The sequence below is a fragment of the Anomaloglossus baeobatrachus genome, chromosome 7 (genome assembly GCF_048569485.1).
Source record: "Anomaloglossus baeobatrachus isolate aAnoBae1 chromosome 7, aAnoBae1.hap1, whole genome shotgun sequence".
NCBI lineage: Eukaryota > Metazoa > Chordata > Amphibia > Anura > Aromobatidae > Anomaloglossus > Anomaloglossus baeobatrachus.
In genome coordinates, this window is record NC_134359.1 from 11,949,534 (window position 1) to 11,964,386 (window position 14,853).

At 45.5% G+C, this 14,853-nt stretch overlaps 1 protein-coding gene across 1 annotated transcript in view; it reads left to right on the forward strand.

Annotated features, from left to right (window-relative positions):
* Positions 1-14,853, forward strand: part of CNTNAP5 (contactin associated protein family member 5) — a 356,337-nt gene that overhangs the window by 327,250 nt on the left and 14,234 nt on the right. Inside the window, exons 20-21 of the mRNA XM_075317029.1 lie at positions 10,560-10,690; positions 14,485-14,572. Coding sequence (XP_075173144.1) covers positions 10,560-10,690; positions 14,485-14,572 — 219 coding nt within the window. The remainder of the gene's footprint in view (positions 1-10,559; positions 10,691-14,484; positions 14,573-14,853) is intronic.

Here is a 14,853-nt window from a genome sequence, read left to right on the forward strand (position 1 = left end):
CTCCAGGCTATGCTCTGTATATTCTCCAGGCTATGCTCTGTATATTCTCCAGGCTATGCTCTGTATATTCTCCAGGCTATGCTCTGTATATTCTCCAGGCTATGCTCTGTATATTCTCCAGGCTATGCTCTGTATATTCTCCAGGCTATGCTCTGTATATTCTCCTGGCTATGCTCTGTATATTCTCCTGGCTATGCTCTGCATATTCTCCAGGCTATGCTCTGTATATTCTCCAGGCTATGCTCTGTATATTCTCCAGGCTATGCTCTGTATATTCTCCAGGCTATGCTCTGTATATTCTCCAGGCTATGCTCTGTATATTCTCCTGGCTATGCTCTGTATATTCTCCAGGCTATGCTCTGTATATTCTCCAGGCTATGCTCTGTATATTCTCCTGGCTATGCTCTGTATATTCTCCAGGCTATGCTGTGTATATTCTCCAGGCTATGCTGTGTATATTCTCCTGGCTATGCTCTGTATATTCTCCTGGCTATGCTCTGTATATTCTCCTGGCTATGCTCTGTATATTCTCCTGGCTATGCTCTGTATATTCTCCTGGCTATGCTCTGCATATTCTCCAGGCTATGCTCTGTATATTCTCCAGGCTATGCTCTGTATATTCTCCAGGCTATGCTCTGTATATTCTCCAGGCTATGCTCTGTATATTCTCCAGGCTATGCTCTGTATATTTTCCAGGTTATGCTCTGTATATTCTCCTGTCTTGGCTTTGAGTAGTATTCAGACTACGTGCTTTGACTTCTGCAGTTTTTCTTTCCTCTCCTGTACATATACTATTAATCAGGATGGGTTTCTTAGTTTCCCTCCAGTACAGTCAGTGCTGACGCTGAACTCAGAAACCAATTTCCATGCAGGTCAGATAATATTCATCTGCTTCCGGGGTCCCCCCCCCCCGGTGTCAGCAGAGGTGATGGATGAGTGATGGGAATATTATGTGGCCTCAGAGGCCACTTGTGGCTGTTACAATATTCCTTTGTTTGGATCCCATTAAACTACTCAGTATAAGTGACTGTTCTGCTGGAGACGACTTCTTCTGATTATTGCCGGGAGGAATGAAATCGAACATAAAATTCTTAAGGAGAAAGACAACATTGTATTCAATGGCTTTTTCTATCTGAGTTGCGACCATTCAGGCTAAAAAAGTGTTAATGTCGGGGGCAGGGCCGGTGTAATACATGCCTGCAGAGCAGGGGGGGCAGGTCCTTATATTTTGTCTCTGATACATTGTATCAACACGTGAAGGTCAGCTCCCAAAAACTAATACATCCCTTTAATTAAAGGTCGTCCTGTTCCTTATTATATATTATATTTCTTAGAATATAAAAGTTAAATAGCTTACAGTGATGAACCAGAGAGGCCTCCAGAGCGAAGATAGAAAGGAAAGAATAACTAAACTTTCATTTTTTCTTAATTTTCTCCAGCATGAAAAGGTATGAAGACTTATAAACCATTTTAATATAAAATGTTTCATTCCTGTAACAACTTGTATGTAAATATCTTCCACCCCCGCAGTTCCCCAGTCTATTTCCTGCCTTCAGCTGCAGATATCAGAGCGTACTCATTTGGAGTACAGATGATGGCAGTGATGGGCAGCGCCTGTGTGTCATTAGGTCTGGGGATATGAAGCTGCAGGAGAGTGTTCTGATAGGCAGAACCCGTAGAGGAGGACACAGGAGCTGACCCGTCACTGCCATCAGAGGAATACAATTACTTATCAAATGTCAATTTGATGTTGATATGACTTGTTAGAAGGGGCAACTGTGAAACTGCCCTCAACAACTGCCCCCAAAAACGAGAGAGTTAATGAATGGATCTGAAGGTTTGGGCCTTGAGGAATTCATCATGTGAACCCCATAACTCGGAACAATGACTGATCTTCCCATTGCATCATCCTGCCTGTAATGTTATGGTGCTGTCCTGCCTGTAATGTTATGGTGCTGCCCTGCCTGTAATGTTATGGTGCTGTCCTGCCTGTAATGTTATGGTGCCGTCCTGCCTGTAATGTTATGGTGCTGTCCTGCCTGTAATGTTATGGTGCTGTCCTGCCTGTAATGTTATGGTGCCGTCCTGCCTGTAATGTTACGGTGCCGTCCTGCCTGTAATGTTATGGTGCCGTCCTGCCTGTAATGTTACGGTGCCCTCCTGCCTGTAATGTTATGGTGCCCTCCTGCCTGTAATGTTACGGTGCTGTCCTGCCTGTAATGTTATGGTGCTGTCCTGCCTGTAATGTTACGGTGCCGTCCTGCCTGTAATGTTACGGTGCTGTCCTGCCTGTAATGTTATGGTGCCCTCCTGCCTGTAATGTTACGGTGCCGTCCTGCCTGTAATGTTACGGTGCCGTCCTGCCTGTAATGTTATGGTGCCGTCCTACCTGTAATGTAACGGTGCCCTCCTGCCTGTAATGTTATGGTGCCGTCCTGCCTGTAATGTTACGGTGCCGTCCTGCCTGTAATGTTATGGTGCTGTCCTGCCTGTAAAGTTGCGGCCATCCTACCTGTAATGTAACGGTGCCCTCCTGCCTGTAATGTTACGGTGCCCTCCTGCCTGTAATGTTACGGTGCCCTCCTGCCTGTAATGTTATGGTGCCGTCCTGCCTGTAATGTTACGGTGCCGTCCTACCTGTAATGTTATGGTGCCGTCCTGCCTGTAATGTTACGGTGCCGTCCTGCCTGTAATGTTATGGTGCCGTCCTGCCTGTAATGTTACGGTGCCGTCCTACCTGTAATGTTACGGTGCCCTCCTACCTGTAATGTTACGGTGCCGTCCTGCCTGTAATGTTATGGTGCCGTCCTGCCTGTAATGTTATGGTGCCGTCCTGCCTGTAATGTTATGGTGCCGTCCTGCCTGTAATGTTATGGTGCCGTCCTACCTGTAATGTTATGGTGCCGTCCTACCTGTAATGTTACGGTGCCGTCCTGCCTGTAATGTTATGGTGCCGTCCTGCCTGTAATGTTATGGTGCCGTCCTTCGTATAATGTTACCGTGCCGTCCTGCCTGTAATGTTACGGTGCCGTACTGCCTGTAATGTTATGAGGACGTCCTGCCTGAAATGTAACGGTGTTATCCTGCCTGTAATGTTACGGTGCCGTCCTGCCTGTAATGTTACGGTGCCGTCCTGCCTGTAATGTTATGGTGTTATCCTGCCTGTAATGTTACGGTGCTGTCCTGCCTGTAATGTTACGGTGTCGCCCTGCCTGTAATGTTATGGTGCCGTCCTGCCTGTAATGTAATGGTGCCGTCCTGCCTGTAATGTTATGAGGCCGTCATGCCTGTAATGTCACGGTGCCATCCTGCCTGTAATGTTACGGTGCTGTCCTGCCTGTAATGTTACGGTGCCGTCCTGCCTGTAAGGTCACTGTGCCGTCCTGCCTGTAATGTTACGGTGCCGTCCTGCCTGTAATGTTACGGTGCCGTCCTGCCTGTAATGTTACGGTGCTGTCCTGCCTGTAATGTTATGGTTCTGTCCTGCCTGTAATGTTACGGTGCCCTCCTGCCTGATATGTAACGGTGCTATCCTGCCTGTAATGTTACGGTGCCGTCCTGCCTGTAATGTTATGGTGCCGTCCTGCCTGTAATGTTACGGTGTCTTCCTGCCTGTAATGTTATGGTGCTGTCCTGCCTGTAATGTTACGGTGCTGTCCTGCCTGTAATGGTATGGTGCCGTCCTGTCTGTAATGTTATGGTGCCGTCCTGCCTGTAATGTTACGGTACCGTCCTGCCTGTAATGTTATGGGACCGTCCTGCCTGTAATGTCATGAGGCCGTCCTGCCTGTAATGTTATGGTGCCGTCCTGCCTGTAATGTTACGGTGCCGTCCTGCCTGTAATGTTATGGTGCCGTCCTGCCTGTAATGTTATGAGGCCGTCCTGCCTGTAATGTTATGGTGCCGTCCTGCCTGTAATGTTACGGTGCCGTCCTGCCTGTAATGTTATGGTGCCGTCCTGCCTGTATTGTTATGAGGCCGTCCTGCCTGTAATGTTATGGTGCCGTCCTGCCTGTAATGTTACGGTGCCGTCCTGCCTGTAATGTTATGGTGCCGTCCTGCCTGTAATGTTATGAGGCCGTCCGGCCTGTAATGTTATGGTGCCGTCCTGCCTGTAATGTTACGGTGCTGTCCTGCCTGTAATGTTATGGTTCTGTCCTGCCTGTAATGTTACGGTGCCTTCCTGCCTGATATGTAACGGTGCTATCCTGCCTGTAATGTTACGGTGCCGTCCTGCCTGTAATGTTATGGTGCCGTCCTGCCTGTAATGTTACGGTGTCTTCCTGCCTGTAATGTTATGGTGCTGTCCTGCCTGTAATGTTACGGTGCTGTCCTGCCTGTAATGGTATGGTGCCGTCCTGTCTGTAATGTTATGGTGCCGTCCTGCCTGTAATGTTACGGTACCGTCCTGCCTGTAATGTTATGGGACCGTCCTGCCTGTAATGTTATGAGGCCGTCCTGCCTGTAATGTTATGGTGCCGTCCTGCCTGTAATGTTACGGTGCCGTCCTGCCTGTAATGTTATGGTGCCATCCTGCCTGTAATGTTATGAGGCCGTCCTGCCTGTAATGTTACGGTGCCGTCCTGCCTGTAATGTTACGGTGCCGTCCTGCCTGTAATGTTATGAGGCCGTCCTGCCTGTAATGTTATGGTGCCGTCCTGCCTGTAATGTTATGGTGCCGTCCTGCCTGTAATGTTACGGTGCCGTCCTGCCTGTATTGTTATGAGGCCGTCCTGCCTGTAATTTTATGAGGCCGTCCTGCCTGTAATGTTATGGTGCCGTCCTGCCTGTAATGTTACGGTGCTGTCCTGCCTGTAATGTTACGGTGCCGTCCTGCCTGTAATGTTATGGTGCCGTCCTGCCTGTAATGTTATGAGGCCGTCCTGCCTGTAATGTTATGGTGCTGTCCTGCCTGTAATGTTACGGTGCCGTTCTGCCTGTAATGTTACGGTGCCGTCCTGCCTGTAATGTTACGGTGCCGTTGTGCCTGTAATGTTACGGTGCTGTCCTGCCTGTAATGTTACGGTGCCGTCCTGCCTGTAATGTTACGAGGCCGTCCTGCCTGTAATGTTATGGTGCCGTCCTGCCTGTAATGTTACGGTGCCGTCCTGCCTGTAATGTTACGGTGCCGTCCTGCCTGTAATGTTATGGTGCCGTCCTGCCTGTAATGTTATGGTGCCGTCCTGCCTGTAATGTTATGGTGCCGTCCTGCCTGTAATGTTATGGTGCCGTCCTGCCTGTAATGTTATGGTGCCGTCCTGCCTGTAATGTTACGGTGCCGTCCTGCCTGTAATGTTACGGTGCCGTCCTGCCTGTAATGTTACGGTGCCGTCCTGCCTGTAATGTGATGGTGCTGTCCTGCCTGTAATGTTACGGTGCTGTCCTGCCTGTAATGTTACGGTGCCGTCCTGCCTGTAATGTTATGGTGCCGTCCTGCCTGTAATGTTACGGTGCCGTCCTGCCTGTAATGTTACGGTGCCGTCCTGCCTGTAATGTTATGGTGCCGTCCTGCCTGTAATGTAACGGTGCCGTCCTGCCTATAATGTAACGGTGCCGTCCTGCCTGTAATGTCACGGTGCCGTCCTGCCTGTAATGTTATGGTGCCGTCCTGCCTGTAATGGTACGGTGCCGTCCTGCCTGTAATGTTATGGTGCCGTCCTGCCTGTAATGTTATGGTGCCGTCCTGCCTGTAATGTTACGGTGCCGTCCTGCCTGTATTGTTACGGTGCCGTCCTGCCTGTAATGTTACGGTGCCGTCCTGCCTGTAATGTTATGAGGCCGTCCTGCCTGTAATGTTACGGTGCCGTCCTGCCTGTAATGTTACGGTGCCGTCCTGCCTGTAATGTTATGGTGCCGTCCTGCCTGTAATGTTACGGTGCCGTCCTGCCTGTAATGTTATGGTGCCGTCCTGCCTGTAATGTTATGGTGCCGTCCTGCCTGTAATGTTATGGTGCCGTCCTGCCTGTAATGTTATGGTGCCGTCCTGCCTGTAATGTTATGGTGCCGTCCTGCCTGTAATGTTATGGTGCCGTCCTGCCTGTAATGTTACGGTGCCGTCCTGCCTGTAATGTTACGGTGCCGTCCTGCCTGTAATGTGATGGTGCTGTCCTGCCTGTAATGTTACGGTGCTGTCCTGCCTGTAATGTTACGGTGCCGTCCTGCCTGTAATGTTATGGTGCCGTCCTGCCTGTAATGTTACGGTGCCGTCCTGCCTGTAATGTTATGGTGCCGTCCTGCCTGTAATGTTACGGTGCTGTCCTGCCTGTAATGTTACGGTGCCGTCCTGCCTGTAATGTTATGGTGCCGTCCTGCCTGTAATGTTATGAGGCCATCCTGCCTGTAATGTTATGGTGCCGTCCTGCCTGTAATGTTACGGTGCTGTCCTGCCTGTAATGTTACGGTGCCGTCCTGCCTGTAATGTTACAGTGCCGTTCTGCCTGTAATGTTACGGTGCTGTCCTGCCTGTAATGTTACGGTGCCGTCCTGCCTGTAATATTACGAGGCCGTCCTGCCTGTAATGTTTTGGTGCCGTCCGGCCTGTAATGTTTTGGTGCCGTCCTGCCTGTAATGTTACGGTGCTGTCCTGCCTGTAATGTTACGGTGCCGTCCTGCCTGTAATGTTACGGTGCCGTCCTGCCTGTAATGTTACGGTGCCGTCCTGCCTGTAATGTTATGGTGCCGTCCTGCCTGTAATGTTATGGTGCCGTCCTGCCTGTAATGTTACGGTGCCGTCCTGCCTGTAATGTTACGGTGCCGTCCTGCCTGTAATGTTACGGTGCCGTCCTGCCTGTAATGTTATGGTGCCGTCCTGCCTGTAATGTTATGGTGCCGTCCTGCCTGTAATGTTATGGTGCCGTCCTGCCTGTAATGTTATGGTGCCGTCCTGCCTGTAATGTTATGGTGCCGTCCTGCCTGTAATGTTACGGTGCCGTCCTGCCTGTAATGTTACGGTGCCGTCCTGCCTGTAATGTTACGGTGCCGTCCTGCCTGTAATGTGATGGTGCTGTCCTGCCTGTAATGTTACGGTGCTGTCCTGCCTGTAATGTTACGGTGCCGTCCTGCCTGTAATGTTATGGTGCCGTCCTGCCTGTAATGTTACGGTGCCGTCCTGCCTGTAATGTTATGGTGCCGTCCTGCCTGTAATGTTACGGTGCCGTCCTGCCTGTAATGTTACGGTGCCGTCCTGCCTGTAATGTTATGGTGCCGTCCTGCCTGTAATGTTATGGTGCCGTCCTGCCTGTAATGTTACGGTGCCGTCTTGCCTGTAATGTTATGGTGCCGTCCTGCCTGTAATGTTACGGTGCCGTGCTGCCTGTAATGTTACGGTGCCGTGATCAGGTGCTGAGTACCTCTATAAAGAAAAGTCTAGTCAATATCCAGCCACCTGAAACATTGCTGAATAGAATATCCACATTACTAATGGGAGCTGCAAAGCACCCGGAGCAAAGTGATCAATAATGTAGAATATCATACTGTGGGGAGGAGGAGTGTGGGGGAGGGGATTTTTATTTAACGCCTGAAAGATGGAAACTGATAAGTGACCTCTTCTTAGACATTGGATATGATCATGTGCAGATGGTGACATGAGATACTGGGGACTAATGAGAAGGAAGGAGCCAATTAATCTGCTGTGAATTAACTTTAAGTTGAATTCGCAAAATTTGGTGAATTGAAACAATTTGCAATTCAATTAATGCGGATCACAGAAAGAGAAATGCCCAGCGACATTTCACACATGGTGAAGATTGCATCAGCCAAGAGCAGGCCCATGTCAGCCGCAAGGGCTTCTCCATAATGCAGCTATCACATCACATGGTGTAGTGCAGCCAACCAGGAGAGACTATCATGGCCAGTATAAAAGCTGATGGCGGGAAGGCAGCGGCCAGTTTGGTATTTTATAGCCTTGAGATAAGAGGTCAGAGTGCACAGCTTATTATACATAGGGACAAAAGGGACCTAAATCTGTGGTGTACTACTGCAATGCTAAAGAATATTGATAATGGAAGTGATCGTATCAGTCTGTGAATATCAATCCAACGGTTCAATTGATAGGACTTGCAGAGTCAGTGTGTCTGTGGAATGATCTGAGATTTGCTGCCGTTACAGCTCCCTGATAATTGCCTTTGTTGTATTCATCGCACCCTGTAAACAAGGAGGGCGGTCTAATACCCCTCTCTCCTAATTTTGCTACTGAATGAAAATCCTATAAATTAGGCTGGTGTGTCACTTTGAGAGCAAAAACCCTGTTGTGGATCGCACAAAAAAGGATATTTTTTCACTTCTTAAATTTCAAAGCAGCACACCTGTTTCGTCTCCCTAAAAAAGGGATAATTTTTGGACGTCTGTGGCAAACATGCAGCATTAACCATATGGTCTGTCCATGGATTGCACCAGAAGCCTGGAGACGTGCCCCGTGGTGTCTCCTGCAGGCTCAGTGCTCTGCGTAATACCGGATCACAAGTTGCTGATTGCTACAAAATATTCTTTGTTCACTGATTCATAAATGTGTAATCCTGATATGTGAGCGCAAAAAAAATAAATATGACTGGCTCTGATGTAAAATAATTAAAGAACCAAAAAAATCTCAAAAATAACCCAAAACATAAATAATTTTTGGGGAGTCTTTGGATGCACCTCTGCAGGCTGCGGAAAGAAATGAGACAAGCGGTGATTTAACTGTGCAACAATAAGGAGGGGAGCGAATACCGCGAATACTGTGAATACCGCGATACTGGAACTGGATAATTACATTACGGATTTACTATGATCCAGCATGATGGATCGTCACACATGCAAATCTCCACAGAGCGTAAATCACCAGCAGACATGTAATTATTGGGAAATACGACCCGAAAATGTAAATCACATCCAAAAATCCAATCTACAATAAATCTCAGAATATAAAACATTTTCCTCCTTTTTTATTTCTTCTAAAGATTCTGATGAGAAAAGGAAATTAATAAATAAAAATAATGAGTTTTATTTTATATTTTAACAAATATCTGAAAGTGACAATTTCTATTTTTAAACCTCATAAAAATAAGCGTCGATCACCGAGGAGGAGAGCAGCTCCCAGTATAGCAAATAGGGAGGTAAAATATCAAAGAAAGTGCAATCAGACGTCACCCTGTGCAGCATAAGGCTATGTGCGCATCTGCACCCTCTGACAGAATACCGCACCCGCGGAAAAAACGCCGTAAAACCGCAGCGTGCGCACATAGCCTAAACCCCAGGACCGCCTCTTCCGCCTCTGCTGTGATCGCCCAGACTGCAGATTGGTTCCTACTAATATGTAACAAGAAGCCAGCGACGTCCAGAGCTTCATACAGAAAATGTATACAAATAACAAACGTCACTTTATAAATAAGGTTTAGGAATTGTCTGAGCTTTTATAAAGTGAAGCCCTGAACAGAAATGATTATAATTGTGAATGTAACTACTGAGGTGACTGGGGCAAAAGATACAACGTAACCAAGTCATCATACACAGAAGATCACCGCAAACATAGAAAGGATCCGCAATATTATTCATATACACGCCACAAACAGAAAATAAGTCACCGCCATCAGGTACAAATCCTGAATTACAACTGCGTTATTCTCAACAGCTGCACTCACTATTCTGCTGGTGGAGTCACTGTGTACATACATTACATTACTGATCCTGAGTCACCTCCTGTATTATACTCCAGAGCTGCACTCACTATTCTGCTGATGCAGTCACTGTGTACATACATTACATTACTGATCCTGAGTTACCTCCTGTATTATACTCCAGAGCTGCACTCACTATTCTGCTGGTGGAGTCACTGTGTACATACATTACATTACTGATCCTGAGTCACCTCCTGTATTATACTCCAGAGCTGCACTCACTATTCTGCTGATGCAGTCACTGTGTACATACATTACATTACTGATCCTGAGTTATATCCTGTATTATACTCCAGAGCTGCACTCACTATTCTGCTGGTGCAGTCACTGTGTACATACATTACATTACTGATCCTGAGTCACCTCCTGTATTATACTCCAGAGCTGCACTCACTATTCTGCTGGTGCAGTCACTGCGTACATACATTACATTACTGATCCTGAGTTACCTCCTGTATTATACTCCAGAGCTGCACTTACTATTCTGCTGGTGCAGTCACTGCGTACATACATTACATTACTGATCCTGAGTTACCTCCTGTATTATACTCCAGAGCTGCACTTACTATTCTGCTGGTGCAGTCACTGTGTACATACATTACATTACTGGTCCTGAGTTACCTCCTGTATTATACTCCAGAGCTGCACTCACTATTCTGCTGGTGCAGTCACTGTGTACATACATTACATTACTGGTCCTGAGTTACCTCCTGTATTATCCTCCAGAGCTGCACTCACTATTCTGCTGGTGCAGTCACTGTGTACATACATTACATTACTGATCCTGAGTTACCTCCTGTATCATACTCCAGAGCTGCACTCACTATTCTGCTGGTATATTTGCTATGTATGTACAGTATTAGATTTATTTTCCTAGGTCTTCAATCACTTTCTTTTGTTTTCCAGGAAGTTTACGAGTCAAATACAAGTTCAGCAGAGAAGGATCTTATTCTTTCACGTTGGATTCTGAGAGACTGAACAATCGAAGACTTCACAATGTGACGATCAGCAGAGAAGGACGGGGATTAACCATCCAGGTGCAGTCTCCGCTCACAGATGTCGCCGTCCCAATAACATGGGGAGACTCTTGATTATAGGAAACATTCCCTTTTGTGCCGCTAGCTCCGCAGACGTCGCACCCTTCTGCTTAAAATCAAAGGAATTTTGCTAGAAAGGCAAATTATCTGCGCTGTTGGCAAATAAATATCAGAATATTTGACCTTCTCACAATTTTATATAATCGTATTATTCTGCACAGTGATTATTCCTCCGGCGTCTCACACTTTTGCATTGTTTCTCCGCCGTGTGCCCTGTTCTGTTAATCTGCACAATGTTACTCCTGAAGTGAGTTATTACAGTGCCGGACACAGTTATAACGAAACTCAAACACCTTATACTAGAATTACACATTTCTTTCTTAATGCTGTAGAAAGCAGAAGCAAGACAGCACAATAGCTTTACATACAGAAAATCTGATCTCAGTGGCAGTCGGAGACAGTGTGCTTTCTTGTCTGTAGAGACTGTGGTGCGTTTCTGCGTTTCTTGCACAATCCTTCTTATAAAGAGAGGAATAATTAATATTTAAAAATACAAAAGAAAATTCTCCAAAATCCAGACATTTATCTGTGACGTCTGCCTTACAAAATGTGTGTCACAAACAATATTTTTTTCACCTCTGTTTAACTACAGTCCCTGTTGCAGATGATGGCTTTTTGGACATGTGACTACCTAGATTTTCTTATTTTGTCATATTTATAAAGAGAGTTGAAGTTTTTTTATTACATAGAGAAAAAATAAGTAGACCTTAAGTGTGCAGGTTTGTTTTTACTAGTCTACTTCGGCCGATAGTGCAGCCGCTGCCACATTTTGTTGACCTACATACCTAGCTTTTTAGCAAGGGTTGAATAATTTGGCTAGAAATGATTGTCAAACATTAATTATACTGTTCCAATTCCATGGTAAAAGCTAGAGTTAAAGACCACAGAGGGTATAAGAAAAGCCACACAATGCCTGAGAGACTCAATAACAGAGGCACCACGTCTGGCATCAGCCCTCCGGGCAGTAGTACTGTCAGGCACAGCTCACATTTGGCCTGATTTGATTTTGGAAAGTGTATTTGTAGGGAACATTTGTCACATCACTTGTCTCAGTCACAGCAGGATGATGTTACCTCTGACAGTGACACCACCGGTTTGAGTCAGGGCTCTGCACAGAACGGTTTCCAGATGACAAAGGACTAAGAAGGAAAAGTTTTGGATATTTTTCCTAAAAAAAATCTGAAAATTCTGTCAGTGCACTGTTATTAAATGTTATACATATATATATATATATATATATATATATATATATATATATGTATATATATATTTATATATTCTGTATATATTTCTACTAGCTGTAGTACCCGGTGTTACTCGGGATAGTAACTGTCTCTCTATGTCTCTCCCACTCTCCCTCTCTGTCTGTCTGTCTCTCTGTTTGTCTCTATGACTGTCTAGCAGTCTGTCTCTCTCTGTCGCTCTCTGTCTCTCTCCCTCTCTGTCTGTCTCTCTCTTTCTCTCTGTTTCTCTCTGTCTGTGTCTCTCTCTATCCATCTTTCTCCCTGTCTGTCTCTGTCTCTTTTTCAGTCTCTCTTCCTGTCTGTCTCTGTGTCTGTCTCTCTCTGTCTTACTCCCTCTCTGTCTGTCTCTGTCTATCTTTATGTCTCTGTCTATGTCTTTGTCTCTCTCTGTCTGTCCGTCTCTCTGTCTATCTCTGTCTTTCTCTCTCTATCCATCTCTCTGTCTCTCTCTGTCTATCTCTCTGTCACTGTCTCTGTCTGTCTATCTCTCTGTTACTGTCTCTGTCTGTCTATCTCTCTGTTTCTCTCTCTATCCATCTCTCTGTCTATCTCTCTGTTACTGTCTCTGTCTGTCTCTCTCTGTCTATCTCTCTGTCACTCTCTGTCTGTCTCTCTCTGTTTCTCTCTTTGTCTCTGTCTCTCTCTGTCTCTGTCTGTCTCTCTCTGTCTATCTCTCTGTCACTGTCTCTGTCTGTCTCTCTCTGTTTCTCTCTTTGTCTCTGTCTCTCTCTGCCTCTGTCTGTGTCTCTCTGTCTGTCTCTTTTCCCGTCTGTCTTTGTCTGTCTCTGTCTGTCACTTTCTCTGTTTGTGTCTCTCTGTCAGTATCTTTGCCTGTCTGTCTCTTTGCCCGTCTGTCTCTTTGCCCGTCTGTCTCTTTGCCCGTCTGTCTCTTTGCCCGTCTGTCTCTTTGCCCGTCTGTCTCTTTGCCCGTCTGTCTCTTTGCCCGTCTGTCTCTTTCCAGGTCTGTCTCTTTCCAGGTCTGTCTCTTTCCAGGTCTGTCTCATTCCAGGTGTGTCTCTTTGCCCATCTGTCTCTTTGCCCGTCTGTCTCTTTGCCCGTCTGTCTCTTTGCCCGGCTGTCTCTTTGCCCGGCTGTCTCTTTGCCCGTCTGTCTCTTTGCCCGTCTGTCTCTTTGCCCGTCTGTCTCTTTCCCCGTCTGTCTCTTTGCTCGTCTGTCTCTTTGCTCGTCTGTCTCTTTGCTCGTCTGTCTCTTTGCCCGGCTGTCTCTTTGCCCGTCTGTCTCTTTGCTCGTCTGTCTCTTTGCCCGGCTGTCTCTTTGCCCGGCTGTCTCTTTGCCCGGCTGTCTCTTTCCCGGGCTGTCTCTTTCCCCGTCTGTCTGTCTCACCATCTGTGTCTCTATCCATCTCTCCACTGACATCTTATTACCTCACACATAAGCTTTTTATACTAACAGTTTATTTTGTTCTTATAGCAACCACTGACCGTTGCTATTAATAGACTGTAGCTCCCACGTCCATTCAGTTTAATGGAGTCAGGTTTTTTGGAGAGTAACTGTAAAGCGCGGGGTTACATTTTCCCATCAAAACATAGTGTATGACGTTCCCTGAGTCACATGAGGCGTCTGTGCAAAATTTTGTGATTGTAAATGCGACGGTGCGGATTCCTTTAGCGGACATACACACATACACATACATATATACATACACTGACATACACTCAGCTTTATATATTAGATGGTGAAGTCATTGTGATATTACTTGGGCTGTGTTTGCTGTAAAGAGAGGAGCTGGATACAGTCGTATGAGACCACAGAGGGTTAGACGCGTCTTTAAAGGGCAATTATCTGCTGCAAAGAGAATGTAAAGGAAAAATTCATCAAACCTGGCAAATTTCAATTTGAAAAGATGCGATTGTCTGTAGTTTATACAGTAGGTGTAAATGGCAGAACTGCAGATTATACCCTGCAAAACATGTGATGGAAGAATAAATTAAAGAATAAAATTCATGTGCTTTTTTTTTTTTTTTTAAATCCCTTTTCTTCTTTATCTTTTGCTCGCTGCTGTTTATTGCACCACATTATTGAAAATTATTCACACATTCTTACATTTTGCAAAAAAACTCAAAGCTCTTTAATGTTCTCTTTTCTCTTTATTTTTTTAATACAGCAGATTCAAATCAAATAAAATACATAGTAAAATATCGCCCACAACTCTGATACTTCAATACAAATTTCTGCCGCACAAGTATTTTCTCCAGGGGCTATTTTTGAGTAAAATTTAAGCAATTTTTTAAAATGTCATAATTTAATAAAATTGCAGAAAACATCTGAGTTACAAAAACATTCACCTAAAATAGCGAAGGGAAAATTAAAAAGAAAAAAGTAATAAACAACAAAAAAATAAAACTGGAAAAGTTAAACAAAAACTAAGAGTATAAGTGCAATAATGTATAAAGCCTGGAGATGAAATAAAGCTGTATAAACAAGGAGAAAGTGAAGTCATTGCACAAACAATGTTATTTTTTATTGTAGATTGATCAGACAATGACGCAAAAGCAAAACTTCTCGTCAGACGTCTACTTCCGAGCCATTAAGTCTCTGACGATGGGGAAGGTTCCAGGTGAGACTTTGTGGCAATTATTTGTATTTTTCTTTGCAGACGATATCGTGTTTTATCCTGCAGGACCGGGGTCGGGATCTGCCCTGGGATTAATGCTCTTATTTCTGACGTCTTCACCTAATTTGCTGCTCTCTGTATCGTGCACCTAAATAATATATTACAGTCTTGTAATTGGTTCTCATGGACATTGTGGGTAAATGAGAAGCGACATTTTATTCTCCGAAGTCTGTTTTACCGCTCACAATACAGATTTTCTGCCATCTGAATGGGACGTTTGCAAG